The sequence below is a fragment of the Doryrhamphus excisus genome, linkage group LG17 (genome assembly GCF_037039965.1).
Source record: "Doryrhamphus excisus strain RoL-2023G ecotype Guam linkage group LG17, RoL_Dexc_Guam_v1.1, whole genome shotgun sequence".
Taxonomy (NCBI): Eukaryota; Metazoa; Chordata; class Actinopteri; order Syngnathiformes; family Syngnathidae; genus Doryrhamphus; species Doryrhamphus excisus.
This window is the reverse complement of record NC_136373.1, coordinates 1,524,851-1,544,795: the sequence shown is the minus strand read 5'-3', so window position 1 is coordinate 1,544,795 and position 19,945 is coordinate 1,524,851. Positions and strand designations below refer to the sequence as shown.

At 40.2% G+C, this 19,945-nt stretch overlaps 2 protein-coding genes across 3 annotated transcripts in view; one reads left to right on the top strand and one right to left on the bottom strand.

The window, feature by feature from the left end:
- Positions 1-19,945, top strand: part of ube2t (ubiquitin-conjugating enzyme E2T (putative)) — a 62,120-nt gene that overhangs the window by 2,427 nt on the left and 39,748 nt on the right. The window contains exon 7 of one of the 2 annotated variants that reach the window (XM_078798272.1): positions 712-1,859. The exons of the other annotated variant lie outside the window; for it this stretch is intronic. Within the exon in view, the coding sequence (XP_078654398.1) occupies positions 712-825 (114 nt within the window). The 3' untranslated portion in view covers positions 826-1,859. Of the gene's footprint in view, positions 1-711; positions 1,860-19,945 lie in introns of those variants that run through there. 2 annotated transcript variants of the gene reach the window in all.
- lgr6 (leucine-rich repeat containing G protein-coupled receptor 6) overlaps positions 469-19,945 on the bottom strand; it is a 44,477-nt gene continuing 25,000 nt past the window's right edge. Inside the window, exons 4-19 of the mRNA XM_058083716.2 lie at positions 18,984-19,055; positions 18,093-18,164; positions 13,292-13,507; positions 13,080-13,151; positions 10,263-10,331; positions 9,324-9,395; positions 9,168-9,239; positions 8,808-8,876; positions 7,427-7,498; positions 7,291-7,356; positions 7,131-7,202; positions 6,856-6,927; positions 5,434-5,559; positions 5,029-5,183; positions 3,783-3,863; positions 469-3,688 (exon numbers count right to left, since the gene is read on the bottom strand). Coding sequence (XP_057939699.2) covers positions 2,469-3,688; positions 3,783-3,863; positions 5,029-5,183; positions 5,434-5,559; positions 6,856-6,927; positions 7,131-7,202; positions 7,291-7,356; positions 7,427-7,498; positions 8,808-8,876; positions 9,168-9,239; positions 9,324-9,395; positions 10,263-10,331; positions 13,080-13,151; positions 13,292-13,507; positions 18,093-18,164; positions 18,984-19,055 — 2,578 coding nt within the window. The 3' untranslated portion in view covers positions 469-2,468. The remainder of the gene's footprint in view (positions 3,689-3,782; positions 3,864-5,028; positions 5,184-5,433; positions 5,560-6,855; positions 6,928-7,130; positions 7,203-7,290; positions 7,357-7,426; positions 7,499-8,807; positions 8,877-9,167; positions 9,240-9,323; positions 9,396-10,262; positions 10,332-13,079; positions 13,152-13,291; positions 13,508-18,092; positions 18,165-18,983; positions 19,056-19,945) is intronic.

Sequence of the window (19,945 nt, the reverse complement as noted above, 5' to 3'; positions counted from 1 at the left end):
CAGAAAGGCCCCACTGTGGGCTAGTGGTAAGCATGTCAGCCTCACCATCAGGGGATCAGCCGTGTTAAGTGCGCGCTCTCATGATAGGGGGCGTTTCATGTCATATTATTCTGAAACTCAATAAACTTATTATTATTACTAATTATTATTACTAGAAGCAACACTGTTGCCGCCAATAGAGCGAGGGAGGGAAGACTTATTTTATTATTCTAAGATTTATTATCTTATTAACTATACCCTACTAGTCTTTTTTCAACTCACTTTTATCAACACTCAACATTGCACTTTGACATATTAACACGTATCCATTTCCAAAAATAAAGACATTTGGAGCAAGGACTTAATTATTTCATGTTATTTTCATGAAATATTTTCAAGTGCCATGTCTTGTTATGACCACTAGATGGCAGTGTTTATGTGTGCTGCGTTGTGTGGCTGAAAACTTAATTTTTTTTCCACAATGTTTCCTTGTTATAGTAAACACATCACAAACGCTAACCAGGTACACAGGTGTATGGCAATAAATTTGAATCTTGTGCAAAAAAATATGAGATGCACCTGGATACAGAGATCCATATTGACTGAAATGAATCAAAACTTTGCTGTTGGTATTGATATAATGTCAGATAATTAATAATAATTAAAATATTTTATTTTGTTTATCGTTGTACTTGGAAGCCACAATACCAAGTAATGCCCCCGTCTGTTTAGACAATCTCGGAGAGCAGCCAAAACAATGTACCAGAGAATTCATCGTCACGCAAAAGAGAAGTCCCTGGTGCCATGCAGGAGAGAGGCAAGCTAGCAAAGAGGACATGTGTGTAATAACAACCACTTTGCTTCTGAGAAACATACATTTAGCGCTTTATTTGCATTATTTTAATTTCATATCCATTTTGTCATACTGCATGCACCCTGTGATATAGCTACATATGTACAGTATATGCACATTTGTTTTAATAAAAGTTTTTTTTTTTAGGGCTGTCAATGTTAACGTATGAATGGATGTTTCTTTTAACAGTGGTCGTTTTTTTGGCATACAATTAACACGCGTGCCTCCTGTTTGACCCTGATCGGAGATTGATTGACGCACGGGAAAAGTTAGCTTTGGCAGATGGCTCTTGTAGCAAGACCAAAGTTATTTGTATCTACTGTCGCTGCGTTGGACTTGTCACGGACGACATCGCCCGGAGCAGTGCAGGTATTGTTTTTATTGTCATATACAGCGGTACCTTGGCATGAGCTAAAATTTGAGTTACAGCTGCTATTGACGGGCTGTCAATGTGATGGCCGTAGCATTAGCATTAGCATCAAACTATTGGTGGACTTTGTTTTTGTGAGAGGTTGTGTAAAAAAGGTATTAAATACACCCATCTGTGCATGGGAGTACAATAGATGCTGCGTTCAAGGACCGTCAAACAAAGTCGGTCAAATCACCACTTGTATTAAACATTCAAAAATATAATAATTCCCCCCGGAACTATTAAATTTGAGGGTGTTTCCACCCAAACGGTATCTAGTACAGAAAATATGAGTAATTAATTATGATTAATTAAGAGTTAACCTTGGACAAAATGCAATTAATTGCAATGAAATATTTGAATCGATTGACAGTGGTAATTGCGATTAGAAAAACAGCTGTACAAGTGTCGTTACTTTTTATTCAAACATAAGCTCCACTTGTATACACAGTAGTATGTACAGCCTAAATAGCAACATATGATTGTATATTTTGTTAAAGGAATTGCATTCATATTGTAATATATATAAAACACCATTTTTAAAAAGCTGTAGCACGTCAATATTGTCCTTGTTTAGAGGTAGTTGTATTATACATTGTATTTACACACGGCTGATGGATAGAATAGCTACATCCCCTGTCGGTCTATTTTGTATTATGTGTAGTTGTTTATATGAAACAATCCAATCTACTATAACTTTGTTGAACATATTTAAAAAAAAAAAAAATTACTGACATGTGAAATGTTAGCTTAGCTCTGGTTAATTACCTGAAGAGACAATAAATTCTTTATTATCCAGTAAGAAAATAAGAATAGAAAGTCAATTTGTATTTATCAGAGACGTCTAAACCCCAGAATCAATACCTCAATATAAAGATTTATACATAGAATTTTTTTTCACCCCACTTTAGTTCTTCAAAGATGCATTTTCCTTTGAATACAATTTCAATTTTGACTTGACTTTTGTGGTAGATATACATACAAGTCTGAATAGGTTCTAAAATGTCATTGTTTATAACAAAGCACGATCCCATGTTTGATTCCTTATTGCGGAGGAAACGTCTTGTTGTCCCGCCCCTTTTTTTAAAAGGCACTCCGGCGCTCATTGGCTTGTCATGACTTCCATCCTCGCAAAGGTCTCTGAGGCCCAGAACCGGTCTTCCCGTACACGAAGACCCACGAGTGCCTGCAATGCGCCAACTTTTCTGCAAAAGTTAACTTAGTAGTTCATGGATTTGGGGCAACGGAGTGAGTCGTGGTTAAGCGATGCATCGGGCAGTTGTTGTGAATATCTCGATTCTTTAGAAGTCCCTTTTCGTCGAGGTTCCCTTGTTGTTCTTCTCTGGCGCCGCTTGTCTGACAAGTGATCAGAGGAACCGAGGAAGTGGAGGAGCAGTGGGAAAATCTAATAGCGTCCGTTTGAGTGTGGAGACTCGAGACCCTACAGCAGAGGGTATCCACATCAGCGAGCGACGCCGGTGTTGAAGAATCGGAGCAGGAGCTCTTCTCCGTCTCCACCGAAACCAGCGAGTCTAAGGTGCGTTCCCTGCGAAGCTGAAGAGGAGTTTTCGGGCGGGACCAGAAGAAATACGGGAAGTGTTGTGTAAAAAGGAGGAAAATAAAGGGATTCAAGCAGGCGGGAAGAGGCTGCAGAAGCAAAAGTACTGATTTCAAAACCTCCTCGTCGAGAGAGAGGAGACCCAGGAGGAAGCAGATGGAGAGGAAAGCCACCGGTACGTAGATGAGTCCGTTTGTGATGATCAGCCAGGCAACATGTTTGATCATAGCGCAATCCCACATTCCTTCACATTCCCCTCGAAGTAATTCCCAGTACAATCGGATGTATGAACATGTTACTATGAGCAAGCACAAGATGTTCATCATGATGAGCATCAAAGGAAAGATCAAGGCAGATGGCGGCTGAGAAGTCAAAGGAGGGAAAGGCGTCGGTAAGCAGAAAGGCGAGGATCCATACTCTCCGATTCCGAGCATCGGAAAACAAGCTAAGCCGAAAGAAAGACCGACGCAGAAAGCGGCGGATGCGCGTACACACCTGAGCGAGGGTGATTTTGCATAACCGCATGTCACGCTCACTCCGCACTGCACCGCCGCGAGCGTCAGCAGCAGAACGCTTGCCTCGGAAGCAAACACCCACAGCCATCCCGTCACCTGACACCCAGGACCTCCTTGCCAGCGGGCGCCATAGTGGCTAAACTCCCCCGATGTTAGAACGTCTATCAGGGCCAGGGTGCTCGTGCAGAAGCCAGTCAGCAGATTAGAGGCGCCCATGCAGGCCACGGTGAATCTCAGTGGCGACATGGAGCAGGGCGAGCTGAATAACGAGAGGAGTAGTACGGAGTTCCCCAGTAGAGCCGCGACAGAGATGGTCCATAACCCAACACGAACCAACCAGCTTCCCAAGAGAGTGTCACATGGACGGAAAGGACCTGCAACACCAAAACGGGTACAAGTCATTCTCACTAAAACTTAATTATGTCATCTCGTGACAAAATACAACGATTTTGATGAATATTCACGGACCTGGTGTGGGTGTGCATTGGACGCTGGCCTGGAGTTTGGACTCTTCTATTTCTAGCTGGAATTCTTCCAGATCAGGATCATCTGGAATCAACATTCATAACTTCCAAATCCGTACATACATACAGCCCAGTTTTAAAATGTCAGTAATTTAAATTCTGCATTGTTGGATCTTAAAGTTCTAAGTAGAGCCTCAGAATGCAAAAAGAATAAATAGGAGAGAAACAAAAAAATTAATTAAGCAATTTATTCCAAACAATCATTAAAATAAAATCAGAGGTTTAAGCTCCCGTAAAATCGACCAAAAACTGTTCAAAAAGGACTCAGTACTAGCACGGCGGTCGAGTGGTTAGCGCACAGACCTCACGGCTAGGAGACCAGGGTTCAATTCCACCCTCGGCCATCTCTGTGTGGAGTTTGCATGTTCTCCCCGTGCATGCGTGGGTTTTCTCCGGGTACTCCGGTTTCTCCCACATTCCAAAAAACATGCTAGGTTAATTAGCGACTCCAAATTGTCCATAGGTATGAATGAGAGTGTGAATGGTTGTTTGTCTATATGTGCCCTGTGATTGGCTGGCAACCAGTCCAGGGTGTACCCCGAAAATGAATGAATGAATGAATGCTTGATGCCAGTGCTTCCAGGAGACTAGTGGGAATGGTGACGATCCACTACCTGGAACTGATGTCCAATTTTCCAAATTTCCCTTTTGCCATCCAACCCATATGTTCTCAACTGTATTTAGATCAGGGGAACAAACAGGACGGTCCGAAAATAGCGACTTTATTCTTCTAGAACAAGTCCTTTGGGAATTGTGAACCGCAGTTTTGTCCTGTTGGAAAAAGCCAGTAACACAAACGAGGGCCTTCAGTCATGATGGATCCCGACATAGCCAACTGCCGTTTGACGCCCCTGCACAATTGAAAGAAAAAGCACTCCAGATCACAGTGGCGCCCCCCTCCACTGTGCCGGGTGGGGAAACTTCTCAGGTGTTGCCAGTCACATTAGAAGCCATGTTTTTTTTTCTCATCCACTTTAGAGTGTCCCATGTTTGGTGCTTCCGTGCTAATTCAACGATCAATTTCGTGGTGCGGAAAGTAGTTTTCCTTTTTGGATTTTGAAGTTCTAATTAGAACCTCTTTAAGATCCAACAGTCCAAAATGTAAATTCTTGGTTTTAATATTTTGATCAGGATTATACACAATTTTTGGTACTTGCTAATTTTATTGAACATGTTTCCATCTTTCTTACATCGCGTGTCACCAGGAATTGGGTAACTGGCCACAGTTCTCTTGTGAAGATCTTGATCGCTGTTGCTTTGCTCGGCGTCCCACTGGTTGGCTGACTTGTAGCTATCACAGGAACCATACACACAGCACTGGTAGGCGTAAGGCATCTCGATCACCCTGTCCAAACACAGACGGAGGTTGTAATTAACATGAACATGACATTAGCATGGCAATTACCTGACCCTAATTCCTTAGCATGGCAAACATTCATACATCACGGCTAACATGGATGCTGAGGTCTTATCTACCACAAGGAAGTCAACCACCACCTTAAGGATCTTTAACAAAAAATGACCTGCTGCTTTAAACCGGTCAGAATTAGCTTGCAGTTCCAGTCTATGCAGTAGAGCATGTTTATGTGTTTTACCTCATATGGGGGAAGCGATCAGGGATGAAGGTGTCGTACAACGCAGGGTTGCCTCTGAGTTTGAGATGAGTGAGACTCCCCAATCCCACAGATGGCACTGAGCTAAGCCTGTTTTCAGTCAGGTCCCTGGGATGAGTAAAGAAGCCAAAATAACAACAAAAGGGGGGCCTGGATGTCAATTCTGGTCAAGCATTAAGAAATGTATTTTACAACAACATGAGGCATTTTTATTAAAGAGGACCTATTATGCTTTTTTCTGACCTATAAATGTCGTTAGAATGTTGTATTCCCGTGTTAAACGATGCCAAAGTTTTGGATAATGAGGTTGGCGCATTTGGAAGTGAGCCCTGAAATAATTTCAGGATGGGTTAAGACACTTTGTTTCAAAAGGCGTGGTAAATCTGGCCCTTTGTGATGTCACAGACAGCTCTGTTCCGCTGTTTACTTGCTAGCAATGCCACAAAAGGGAAAGCCACATTTCTTTCCAATTCCTAAAGACGGCACCATCAGGCACAAGCGGTTGGAGTTCCAGATTCCCTACCAGCAAAAGAAATGCATTTTAATCCTAGCACTAAAATGCTAAAGCTACTTACCATTTAGAGACTTCTTGAAATAAACCTCGAAACTTTAGACTCGCCAGTCTCTACTTCCGGATCGGAATTGTTTTTTTTCCGCTGTTTATTATCAACTATATACCGTTTCACAAAACCTACACAGTTAGCGGCTCAAACCGGAACCTTCTCTGCACCGGTAGTGTGACCAACCACAGTAGAGTGGTTCTGCCTGGAGGCAGGCCAACACATTAAAACAGACCAAAGGAATACAGCTGAATAGGTGCAGATTCTGGAAGAACTAGAACACTTTTTGTGCTGGTTATTGGGTGTCGCTGCTCTATAGGAGCCCACAACTCAATACAAAAGGCCGAAAAATGAGAATAATAGGTCCCCTTTAAAAGACGTTTTGATTCTACTTGGATAACACACTATCAAACAGCGAGTACATGTACTTCAAGGAGAGTTTGCGCAATGTGGTACTCTGTAGTATAGTGCGATACGGTTCATATTAACTTTTTTTTTTGTGAATGCATTTAATTTCTCGAAAAAAAAAGTCAGAATGGCCTTTCTTTGCCACATTGTAGATTGAACCAAAAACAATATCAGACAAATCACATTCCGTAGGTTCAATTTTACCGCTGTTAGCTAACTGAAAATTATTGTTGTTAGAATGGTTGAATGAACCTGCCTAACAATTTTGCATATGTCAATATGGGTGTTAATCAAATTAGGCATTCAGATCCCCTTTAAACAAAGACAGATTTATTAGTTGTGCTTAATTTAAAATAAATGTGTACAATTAACAACAAAACAATGATTTGCCAAAAGACAAAAGAACATTATGAAAGAAATATCATGTGTAACTCACAGTTTGACCAAGGAATGCAACGAGGCAAAGGCATCCGCATGGATCCACTCTATCTTGTTCCAACTCAAATCACTGACAAAAAAAAACAAAAAAAATGAAAAATATCTGTGACCAGTAGATGTCAGTAAAGCTTCAATGTGCAAAGCTGCAGTCATCACATTAGCATAGCAACACTTCTTTTTTTCCTATCATCATTCCTTGTTATTCTGTTTTGCATGATGCGGTTCTAACCCAAACACATGTGGCATGAAAAACCAAAATAGAGGTTTACTTACAGCGTTCTCAAAGAGGTGAGCTGCTGGAAAGTGCTGGACTCCAGCATTGTTATTTCGTTATGCTGAAGACCTCTGTTAGGACAAATAAATGCAAGCTGTTTTGGTGAAGTGTGATTTGGTTGTGTTGGGTTGGCGGATCGACTCGGTAGTTATCACTCACATTTCTTGGAGTTCTGAGCAGTGATAAAAGCTTGGCAGATGTCGTATCAGGTTGTAAGACAGTTCCCTGTTTGTCACGTATAATAACCGCATTATTTCACCTCGGTCGCTTTGTCTTTCTGTATTTGCATACTTACATTACTCTGAGGCGAGGAAGCTGCTCGCATAGACCCACAGGCAGAGCTGAGAGACCGGCCTGAGTCAGAGTCCTGTAGTCAGAAGGAGAATCCTTTCATTGTTGGATTCCAAGCAAGTGAAAGCCCTTTCCATCGAGACCGACAACATTAGACAGGCAGCTGTGTAGGTTCTCTTAGGAAGTACTAAGGAAGTACTTTGGTCAGTCAACTCAACTATGGCAAGGTTTTGCACTGTAATGGTAATGGTTTTATTTCATTTGAACATGCATCAGATTCCAATTGAGTGCATCCCATAATCAGTTCCCAGTTCCACATGTCCAAAAGTAGTAGGAAGAAGCAAAGCTTATTAAATCCTACCCCTCCATCTGGTACTTTTACAATCAGTAACTCTTACATTTATTCACTTCCTGCTTTCCATAATACAGTTTAAGGTTGGGGGTTTTTTTATTTTTTACATTTTGTAATTTTTTGTCCCGTACTGAAGTACGAGGTAATATTACATATTTTCTATATTGGTACTTTTACAATCAGTAACTGTTACATTTGTTCACTTCCTGCTTTCCATAATACAGTTTGTTTTTATTATTATTATTTTTTTTTTTTTTTTGTCCCGTACTGAAGTACGAGGTAATATTACATATTTTCTATATTGGTACTTTTACAATCAGTAACTGTTACATTTGTTCACTTCCTGCTTTCCATAATATAATTTTTTGTCTCGTACTGAAGTACGAGGTAATATTACAGTTTTTTTTTTTTCGTTTTTTTTTTGTTTTGTTTTTTTTTTTAATAATGTACCGAAGTACGAGGTGATATGAGCGTCCGATGACATAATGGGTACAATTAGTGTCAATATAGTGATATATATAGCACATCATGACTGGTTCAAGACTCTTCATCCTTGTATTTAGCAAATTTATTTTATTTATTAATTTATAAATTTATTTTATAATTTTTTGTAAAAAAAAAAATTTATTTTAATTTTTTTTTTTTAATTTCTTATTTTTTCACGTACCGAAGTAAGTACAAGGTGATATGAGCATCCAATGCCATAATGGGTACCATAGTAAGTGTCAATATAGTGATATATATAGCACATCATGACTGGTTCAAGACTCTTCATCCTTGTATTTAGCAAACATCAACTGCTTGTATTGTTTCCTGAATTGGCTCATCGTTGTGCATTGTTTGATTTCCTTACTCAATCCATTCCATAGTTTGATTCCACATACTGTACTGAGTGCCTTTGTAGTTGTTAGACATGTCGAAACATTGACTGATAAACATTATGAGTAATTGTGAGGGGCCGTTCAAAGAAAATTACACTTGTTTTGGAATTTTGCCCATCATTGCCCAACTTTTTTTTTTTTGAGACACTCACAAAACTTCCAGGCTTGTGGTTCCTTTCAGGTCAGGAAACTCTTGAATTAGGGTCGCTCTGTTAAGAGAACTACAAAAAAAAGGGTGTTAAGTGTGAGGAAAGTTGGTCAGTCCCCCCAGTCACACACAAATACTGTACGTTTGTCCTTACAAAGCCTACCTAACAGCTCATTTCATCCATCACACTTTGTATCCAACATCAATACAAGCTGTTATGGCTGTCTCACTAGACATCATAAGTCAAAAGTGTTCTTAAAACACACTCTGGTACCGCGTCAGTACACGGCACAGCATCATTCAGTCGGTCATTTCACACGTCCGCTCTCGAATGATTGGCAAAGTCACCAGACTGCATACTTACAGTGTGTGCAACTTCGGTAAGAACTGGAAAGCTGATTTTCCCACAAACTGGATAGGATTCTCATAAAAATGGCTGCAAAAAGGTTTATGTATTATTCATATGAATATTTTTTTTCACACTTTTAGTCTTGAACGTAACTAAGAAAAAGCATCTTACATGGTTTGGAGCTGAGGATTCCCAACAAAGGCTCTCTCTGGGATGGCTTTGATGTTATTGTTATGGAAACCCCTGGAAATGGAAAATATGCAAAACGTTAATAATGTCGGATAGTCAAGTCATAATTCTGTCATGCAGTGATTATTAGTGAATTATAAAATATTAGCAAGATTGAATTTGATCATTTCCTGGTTAAATTTATCATATCGCATGCTCAGATATGACGTAACACGCAGATCCAGACGTTCTTCAGTCTTAAAAATGGAGGCCAGCAATCGGCATTGGACTGCTAAGCAAAGTTTGTTTTTGATTCAAACTAAATTTCAAGACTGGACAAACGAAAAACCGGCAATACGGAGTTATTCCGACAAGTGAAAAAACAACTCGGGGAAGTCGGTATCACGTGATGTTGATGTTTACGTTTTACTGGGCATGCCCCATTGACTATTCTGGTTGATTATAGCGACGCATGTGGACAAGAGATTGGAATATTCCTTTCCATGTATACCATTGTTTCCGGAGAAGAGAAAAACTCCTCATGTAAAAACATGGTTACTGTCGAGTGTAAAAAAAATGGATGTAGCGTGTGTTGCGGGTTCGAGGCAAGTCATTCGACACCTGCCGTCGCACAGCTGAAAAACATTTTTGGATGCGAGAGATTTGAGCACAAACATGCTGTATCTGTGACACGTGTGCCCTGTGGAACATCTGCTGAACTGGAGTGAAGACAAAGTTTGTGTGGGTGGGGGTTGGAGGGGGGGGGGGGCGGGTTGTTGCACCTGCTTTGGGTGAGAGAGATTGTATCCGAGTGCCACATTAAAATCACTTAATGGGATTAGTGGGGATAACTCAGTCATGACAGTCATGTTGGGCAGGTGTTATTTAGTGTGTGTGTGTGTGTGTGTGTGTGTGTGTGTGTGTGTGTGTGCGCGTACTCACAGTTCCTGGAGCTTACTCAGTGTCTTGATCGCCACGGGGAACTCCTGGAGATCATTGTAATTTAAATCCCTGCGAGAGACATGAAGTTATCATGGTCTATTTAAAGTCCATTGCCGTGTTTTTTTTTTTTTTGCTATAAGACCGTTAGCATTATAATTAAAAACAATGCATCCGATTATGTATAGTATGACATAGTATGGCATACGCATTACACAGTCGATGGCATTTGCTCAAACAGGTTGACAGCTGTAACGGATGAAATTTCGTTTTGACTCCCAACCTTTACTGCGCTGACCTCGTTATTTGTGTCTCCCATTGGTTTGTTATTAGGAAACACTTCATCATAACTTATTATATTGATGTGGAACACTTACAGCAGGGGTCTCAAACTCGCGGCCCGCGGGCCAAATGCGGCCCGCGAGATGCTACTTTGAGGCCCCCCACCTTGATACCAAAGTTTAATGTTGAAATGACAGCTTAAAGCATGATTTTGCCCCCGCCCGTACTGTTACCCTATACCCTGTTACCCGCCCTGTTTTTGCTTTGGATTAGCAATGAAGCTAAAGGCTTATATGACGCCGGGTACAAATAAATGCAGGAAATGATTTGGAATAAAAACGGAAAAATACACGTCGAGATAAAGCATCTCATTAAAACATGTTGTTAAAGCTACGACGCCGCTCCCAGACGGAACCGAGTACGATGCTAACTTGCTAATTGGGTCAAATTATTAAGTTTCATTGATGTTCATGTTAAAGGTTAAATAACTGTTAATACATTTGAATCTGAAAAATAATAATTTTTCTACCAACGTTTTTCTCATTTGCTGTTTTATTATTATTTTACTAATTTATTACTGATTGATTTATTGTCTTTATTCTTAATTTGTTTATTTTTTTATCTTATTTTGTGTATAAAAAAAATAAAAATTAGGATATTTGAGAACAGTGGAATGTTTTATCAGATATTTTGGTGTGGAAAACCGGAACCAAAGTACTGAAAAAGTGTAGGGTATAGCAAAAGCAAAAGCATTGATAGATTTTTTTATTTATTTAATTTTTTTTTTTTTAAAACCTGATGCGGCCCGGCTTCACCCAGAACCTAGCTCCGGTGTCCCCCAGGTAAATTGAGTTTGAGACCCCTGACTTACAGCGTATGTGATATTGTCTAGCAGTGTCCTGATTGACTCATTCCAATAATGGTTTTATAATCCATGTTGGCGTTGGCGATGGTTTCGGATGGCTCCGATTTCGCTGTATCGCTGTGTGAGATTAGCCCTTCATACCGTCGCAATCCTCGCATAAACGACACATCGTCAGTCTTTAGCGCAGTCAATTTTCCTCCATCTTGTTCTGATTGTTTACCTCCACGCTCTTAACCATCCGAGCGTATAAATATAAAGCGTATAAAGGTGAGACTCGGTAACATGCACACATCTGCGTGCCCGCAAGCTCATAAAAAAGGAGCACATTTCCTTGCACTTCAACAGGTTGTTAACCACCATGCCAGGAACTTTGCTTTAATCAGACCACCGTGACTTTTGCTGGATTCATGGTTCCTTGCTTTCACTTCTACTTCATGTATTTTATCCGTCTTTTAAGGTAATAGTTCGGAGTTGTCTGGAGCTTCTATTCATTCCAAAAGTCTGGTTTGCACTACAACTCTACAGTATTGACTTCTGTATCATGACCTCCATAAGAAAACTTTTACTTTGACCGTTTCTGGTATTAATTTAGTTGTGGATTTAAAACAGCAATTTCTTAGATTACCGGTATTGTTTGATTTAGCATTTCTTTCTTTTGGCATTCTTAGTTCTTGGATTGTTGAAGATCATTAATATCTGGTTAAGGACCACTAAACACACACTAGCATAAATGGCATTCCTGTCAGACACTTAATGAAAGTAAATTGAGGGCTCCTGCGTATATTGTTTTTTCTGAGGTTATATTTCAGTGAGTTCCTCATTAATCCTGGGGTTATTGTAAGGTAATGTGATTGTTGTAAATACTACCATACGGTTTGGATGTTGATACTTGCGGATACCGTCATCAGTATTTGGGCCAAGGTATCTCATCTGACCCTCTAAATTAACATTGTACTACTATATGTCGGCATGGGCTTTTTAGCGGTCTCAAGGTACGCCGTGGTATGAAAAAGTCACAGATTCAAAACCACAAACATTTTCCGTCATACTTTGGTATCATAATAATAGAAGTATTTTTTCCATTCTTTTCAATAGAAATATTTCAAAATAACGCACGGAATTATGATACCAAACAGTGACATTTATAATGCTAAGAGTCCACTGGGCCGGCGCCAGTTTGTGCCAGTTCACGCCAATGCAATTTGCTGTGACGCCTAGTGTCGCCAATAAGGTGCCGAGTGGCGTGCAGTGGCTCAAACTGCCTCCCAACTGGCTTGTTTGGCGGCAAGAAATTTTCAAAATGTTTAAAATCTTTGTTTAAAAGATTTGTGAAGAACCAAATGTTGCAAACAATCCGCCTATTGGAATCCACTGGAATATAATGGCACGAGCCAAGTTGCGCCAATGATGCTAATAGTCCACTGGGCTGGCGCCAGTTTGCACCAAATATCATGTGATTGGCGCCTAGTGGCTCGCTGTGGCGCCGAAATAACGGCAACATGGCAAAGATGCCGAGCGAGCATTAATTCGGAACTGAATTGGCACCAACTGGCGCCGGCCCAGTGGACTCCTAGCATAAGGTTGTCATACCGTCAGAATCTCGTACCGTCCAATACTTAATTTTATCTAATATTGTAGGATATTTCACCAAATTGATCATTTTTTATACTTACAGAGTTTCCAGACTTTGTAAACCTTCAAAGCATCTCCCACCCATCATCTGGATCTGGTTGTTATGGAGATGTCTAGGAAAAGGACACAAATGTTGTTTTTAGTGAATGTCAAGTTCTGTTCTAACAAAAAAAAAAACTGAATTCACTATCACCCAGCTCATATATAAATACTTTCTCCGGTGTGTTGAAACTACAAACTCTGTGTCACTTACAGTACAACGAGTGCAGAGAGGTTGGAAAACGCATAATCTGGGATATGCGTGATCTGGTTGAGGGCCAGGGTCATGGCCTGTAGGGAGGGCAGCGAATCCAGGGCAGTCACTGGGATCTCTGTCAAGGAGTTGTCATCCAGCCACAGGTGCCTTAGAGACCGCATTCCTCTGAAGGCACCAGCAGGAACTTCAGACAGTAGGTTTGCATCCAGACGCCTGTGGGATGAGAAGAACTCGAGTATGATTTCGAGTACGTGTGTATCCATGCACCTTCGGTTAGGCGCAGTAGGATTCAAACTGGGGTTATGAACAATAAACCGATGCAATAAACCGGACATCCGGTTTGATGAGCAAATGAATCTGCTGCGCTGACATCAGCCTCCTATACCCTAATGTATACACACTGTCAAATAATCTTTTTTTTTCAAGAACTTACAACAAAATAAACATTTCACAGATTGGCTTACTCGTCTTCTAAACATTGTCGTTTCTGCCCACCAAAATCTTCATCGGTTCAAAGCTTCACCAAACAAACAGCATCATCAAAGTCAAATTTTCAACTTGGCATTCCGAACTTGTGGGAATTTTCCCACCAGGAGAGGCAACAAGTTCAAAACAACTGAAATTTTTTGAACAATGTCGAACTGAACGCAACGTATTTGTAAATAAACAACTTGAACATTAAGTTAAGATTATTTGAGAATCAGCGCCCCCTTTAGGTCCAGTTATTACCTGTCGGAAGATATTTGTTTATATCGCATTCGACCAACAGGCGGCGCTACATATGAAACGCTTGCTAACATAAGAACGCAGCAAGTCGAGTCAAATGGCGAAGCGAAGATGAACACGCTTGCCGGCACAGCTGCCTCCACTTAGGATTATTTACGGAATTTTTATGTATTGTCTCCCATAGATTCTGACAGTAAAAATGTAACCCGTCAGTGCAAATCATGTCCACCTGCGCTACAAAACAGATCCGCACATCGCCCTCGTCAACTTCAAATTTGAAAGGGCATTTGGAGTTGAAGCATCCGTCCAGTGTGAGAACATTTCTGTAAATCCTTGACGATCATAAAACGTCATCAGGAAAGACGTCAAAAAGGCAAAGAATACCGCCTGTCAGTTCCAAACGATACAACTTCATGGTCTCAAACACGTGGCCCGAAGCCCCCGCCTTGATATGAACGTTTAATGTTAGTGCGGCCCGCGCAAGTTTGATATGGATGCTGTATGGTATCATGTACCCAGAAAAAATTATTACATTTGATTCATGTTCATGTTAAAGGTTAAATAACTGTTAATAGTTATCCTCCCTATCCGTGTGGAAGTGGTAAGTTTTTGACTATATAAGTTTAAAGGAAATAACTTGAAGGCTACCGTTTAGGTCGCTAGCTCTCTAGTTTGCGAGTTAGCATGTGTCTCAAGACCCTGCAGTTGCGCAATATGTTGTAAATAAAAAGAGTATAAATGTGACTATAGTCGTGTTTTGTCATGTCTACAGGGCTCTAATAATGCTTTGTTCATTTTAATCTGAAAAAAAATAATTTGTCTACCCACCAACTATATGTGGTTTCTTAAGTTTTTATTATTATTATTATATTTATTTATTACTGATTGATTGATTTTCTTTATTCTTGATTTGTTTATTTATTTTATTTCTTATTTTGTGTAGAAAAATAAAAATGAAGATATTTGAGAACAGTGGAATTTTTTATCAGAGATTTTATTGTAGAAAATCGGAACCAAAGCAAAGTTTATTAATTTTTCTGTTTTTAATAAATGCGTTTTTTTTTTTTTTTGGAAAACCTGATGCGGCCCAGTCTCGCCCAGACCCTAGCTCCAGTGGCCCCCAGGTAAATTGAGTTTGAGACCCCTGCTTTAAGAAATGTCTATTTGGTCTACTTCCTGAACCGTTTCTTTCAGCGCTTTACATCGTTTTTATGCACCCTATTTGACATTGTTTGCCCTTGACCCGAATCACCAGATAAAAGCTGCGGAACAGCCTTCAATTTTGTGCACTGCTCTCCGGGGCCAAATAATAACTGTCCCTCCGGGTGGACCTGCCAGGTCTCCGCAAGGTCCAAGTCAGAACCGGGAATGTTTCACAGAAGCCAATAAAGCAGCAGCCATTTCCTGTCCATCACATCAAAGTCTGAAGTATGATTATTATGAGAAAAGAGAGGGACAAAGTTCTCTTAAATGATGGAGGGAAATGTGCAGACTCGGTGCTCTCGATTCTCCAGATGGTCCGAGTGTATTCACTTGGGGGCCTTCCGATGGTGTCGATTTTCCTTTCCGTGTCAAACGTCTTTACTGACCTTTTTAATGAACAGTAATAGTACCGTGCAAACAAGATAATTCTTGTTTGAGATTATGTGGTCATGTATTTTGGATGAAAGCATTCTTTATGACAATTTAGTGCTGACTCAGATGCCGTGTTTTTTTTTTCTTTTTACCTACAGTAATTATGTGTTTCATGTCAGTGAGAGGTGCTTCAGACAAGATTTGTATTACAAAGCCTTTATACTAGTCTATCTATACTGCTCTTATGCAGTATTACTGCATTGGAAAGGTGCTGTTGTTCTCTATACAGAGAGAGGTGTGTTTTCCTCTGATTTGAAGTCATCTCTATGACAGGGGTCTCAAACATGCGTCCCGCGGGCCAAATGTGGCCCGCAGGACACCAGTTTGAGGACCCCGCCTTGATATGAAAGTTTAATGTTAGTGCGGCCCGCGCAAGTTTGATATGGATGCTGTATGGTATCATGTACCCAGAAAAAATTATTACGTTTGATTCATGTTCATGTTAAAGGTTAAATAACTGTTAATAGTTGTCCTCCCTATCCGTGTGGAAGTGGTAAGTTTTTGGCTATTTAAGTTTAAAGGAAATAACTCGAAGGCTACCGTTTAGGTCGCTAGCTCTCTAGTTTGCGAGTTAGCATGTGTCTCAAGACCCTGCAGTTGCGCAATATGTTGTAAATAAAAAGAGTATAAATGTGACTATAGTCGTGTTTTGTCATGTCTACAGGGCTCTAATAATGCTTTGTTCATTTTAATCTGAAAAAAATCATTTGTCTACCCACCAACTATATGTGGTTTCTTAAGTTTTTATTATTATTATTATATTTATTTATTACTGATTGATTTTTTTAATTCTTGATTTGTTTATTTATTTTTCATCTTATTTTGTGTAGAAAAATAAAAATTAAGATATTTGAGAACAGCGGAATGTTTTAGCAGAGCTTTTATTGTAGAAAATCGGAACCAAAGCACTGAAAAAGTTTGTATATTTTTCTGTTTTTAATAAATGCGTTTGTTTTTTTTTGGGAAAACCTGATGCGGAGGATTACACAGTGTGACATGATATGATGGGCATCGGGAATTGATGGGAATTTGGAGCAAAGATATAACTAAACTAAAAAATACATATTTTAGCAAATGGTTGGGACAGCATTGACGTCTTTCCTGCAACGATCTGGTATAATGTCTCCATCTGACAACATAGGCTCCACAAGGGACTGCTTGCCTGCACACAGCGAAAGTTCCTCCTTCACTAAAAGTGCGACCTTGTGTCTGCGTGCTCTCAAATCCGCACTGAGGCTGTACTCACCACGTACGAATCCCCAAATTTTGCACATGTTTTTGCAAGTAGACGGCATGCACTTGAAGTACCCACAAGCACAATTCATACTCGTAATTTCCAAAAATGCATTATCTCTAACATATACTCGTTTATACAGATGAGGTCCACATGCACACACCCCAACATGTCCGCTGACACACATGCACTGACCCCACAGATGAAACAATTTAGCCACCAAACTCTCATTAGCAAGTGGATAGCAGTGTGGGTGGTGGGAGAAGAATGAGAAGAATGGAAAAGGAAGAGAAGCAGAATTAATGGAAAATGGGGTTGTTTCACAGCTCATTGGAGATGTTCTCTCTGGCCTGCAGTGTCTGCTGTTTCCCCTCATGGCTTCCAGATGCTACACAGACTGTGACTCCTCTAGCCAGGACTCGGACTAGCCCGAGAAAACTTGCTGAAGCCCGATACCCTTGCAACGTTACTTGGTTGTGTCGAAGAGTCAGAGTAGCAAGCAGTAAAGAAAGTAACAATTTATCAGTATCCTAACTTTATTTTGTGTAAGTAATGGAACCAAAGCTTTTGTCTGTGTAGCATTATAGAGTGTGCATAAAGAGAGTGGGATGCAAAAGTCTGGGATTACTAATAGCCATTTCCCAACACAATTAACTGAGTTTAACCAAGTTTTTTAAACACTGGTAGTCCCGCAAAAAATGTGTAATGACCACATTACTGGAAAAAAAACCTAAGCTAAAATGCTAAAGCTACTTACCATACAGAGACATCTTGAAGTAACCTTTTTTCTTGAGAAACTTCAGACTGTCCCGGGCTCTACTTCCAACCTTTTGGCTTTTAAGCTCGACTTAAAAGTTTATTATCGACTCCTATACCGTTGGGTTCGGCAGCTTAGCACCTGGGAGTGTGACCAACCACAGCGAAGCGGGTGTGCCCGGAGGCGGGCCGTGAGTGGAATAAATCAAAACATCGGGAAGCACGGAGAGGCTGGAATAGGTGCGGATTTTGGAAGATCCAGAAAGCTTTCTGCGCTGGTTGTTGTGTGAAGCTGCTCTATAGGAGTCCACAAGTCCATACAAAGGGCTGAAAAATGACCATAATAGGTCTCCTTTAAACCGTAGTTAGATTACGATATATTCCTACATGTGTGGATGGTCATGGAATGAGATGATGTCGGTGAATGGGTGCGTTTGTTTAACTCACAGGGACAGCAGGTTGGGTAAGTCCCACGCAGCCTCACCAGGAAGCCTTTCAAGCTGATTGTTTTGCAGCATCCTGAAAGGAACAGAGTACGTTTATTAAATTTTCACAAAAGAAAAAAAAAATTAACAGTGCATCTCCGGCCACAGTAGTAAATTTGGGAATTCCACAATGATTTGAAAGGAAATAGAGGTCTTTTGTTGTGTGCAAGTGCGTGAGTTTCTACTGCTGATGTGCGATGAATCGAGCGCATCATCAACCTTGCAGTTTTTTTCACAAGGCCAGCCGCGCTGTTGCTTTAACTTGTATATCGAGGAAGGAAACCAACAGCTGAACTCCTCTGAAGTCGAGGAGAGCATCCAAAGTTGGCTTTCAGACAATGGATCCATATTTACTTTTGCTCCGTTGTTAATGGATTCTCTGCCTAGTTCGGCTCAGTCTGTGTCGGCGAGTTTTATAACGCAAGGTGAAAATAGATCAAGCAGTCTGTCTGCGTATTTTTCCCTCAACGTTCAAACCCCATTACTCCTGCCAATTTTACATTCAACGGTAGGTCTTGTCAGTCATTTTCAACCAGAGTATGAAATAACTGAACTGGTTGCCAGAGCTCGCCCTTGTGCAGCTCTCATTTATTTTGAAAAGGAATACATAGAAATACTTCAAATCAAGACTTATCTGTCACTTGTACTTGTCAAGGTGAGTAATGCGGCTGCGTTAGAAAAAGTGTACGAAATAAGGGAGTTTCAGTCAGGGTCGGTATCCCCGGAACATAAATCGTATCCACGGTTAATGACGCATGACCTGTGTGAACTATTCAGATTCCCTCCACCCAAAAATTTGGGAAGAAGACTGAACGCATGGATTTGGCTTGGAAAAGAGGAGTAAATTACTCACAAAACTTTAAGGTTGTGGAGACCCTGGAGAGAATGGCCTGAGATATATTTCAGCTGATTCCCAGAGATTCGCCTAGGAGGCAAAACAGAGATTGAAATGCAAAAAAAATTTTTTTTAAATGACAATGAACTACAAGCACTCACACAGATTCATTGTATACATTGTATATTACGTACGGAGTTCCCCAGGGGTCAATACTGGGGCCAAAACTGTTCAACTTGTACATCAATGATATCTCCAAAGTTACGAAAGACTTAAAGCTGGTATTATTTGCAGATGATACCACTGCTTTTTGTTCTGGAGGGAGTACACACCAAATTATTAGAAAGGTCAGAGAAGAAATGGTCACACTAAAAAGATGCTTTGATGATAATAGATTGGCCTTGAACCTAAATAAAACTAAAATCATGCTGTTTGCTAACAGCAGAACGGACACGCACCAGCAAATACAAATAGACGGTGTGGACATTGAAAGGGTGAACCCAAAATACATTTCTGGGGATCACAATATATGAAAATATGAGCTGGAAACCTCATATTACAAATATACAACATAAGGTGGCCGGAAATATTTCAGTATTGAACAAAGCAAAATTTGTTCTCAATCAGAAATCACTCCACACTCTTTATTGCTCTCTGGTTCTACAATATCTTACTTATTGTGTGGAAATATGGGCTAATAACTATAAAAACAATCTTCACTCGCTAAATGTACTGCAAAAAAGGCCAGTAAGGATAATTCATAATGCCGCCTACAGAGAACATACTAACTCCTTATTTCTAAAATCACAAATACCTCAACTTGCTGATATAGTTCATCTTCAAACAGCTAAAATAATACATAAAGCTAAAAATAACCAATTAGCTAAAAATGTCATCCAATACTTCTCTACAAGAGAGGAGAAATATGATCTCAGGGAAGAACGACATTTGAAACACTTCTATGCTAGGACTACGTTATG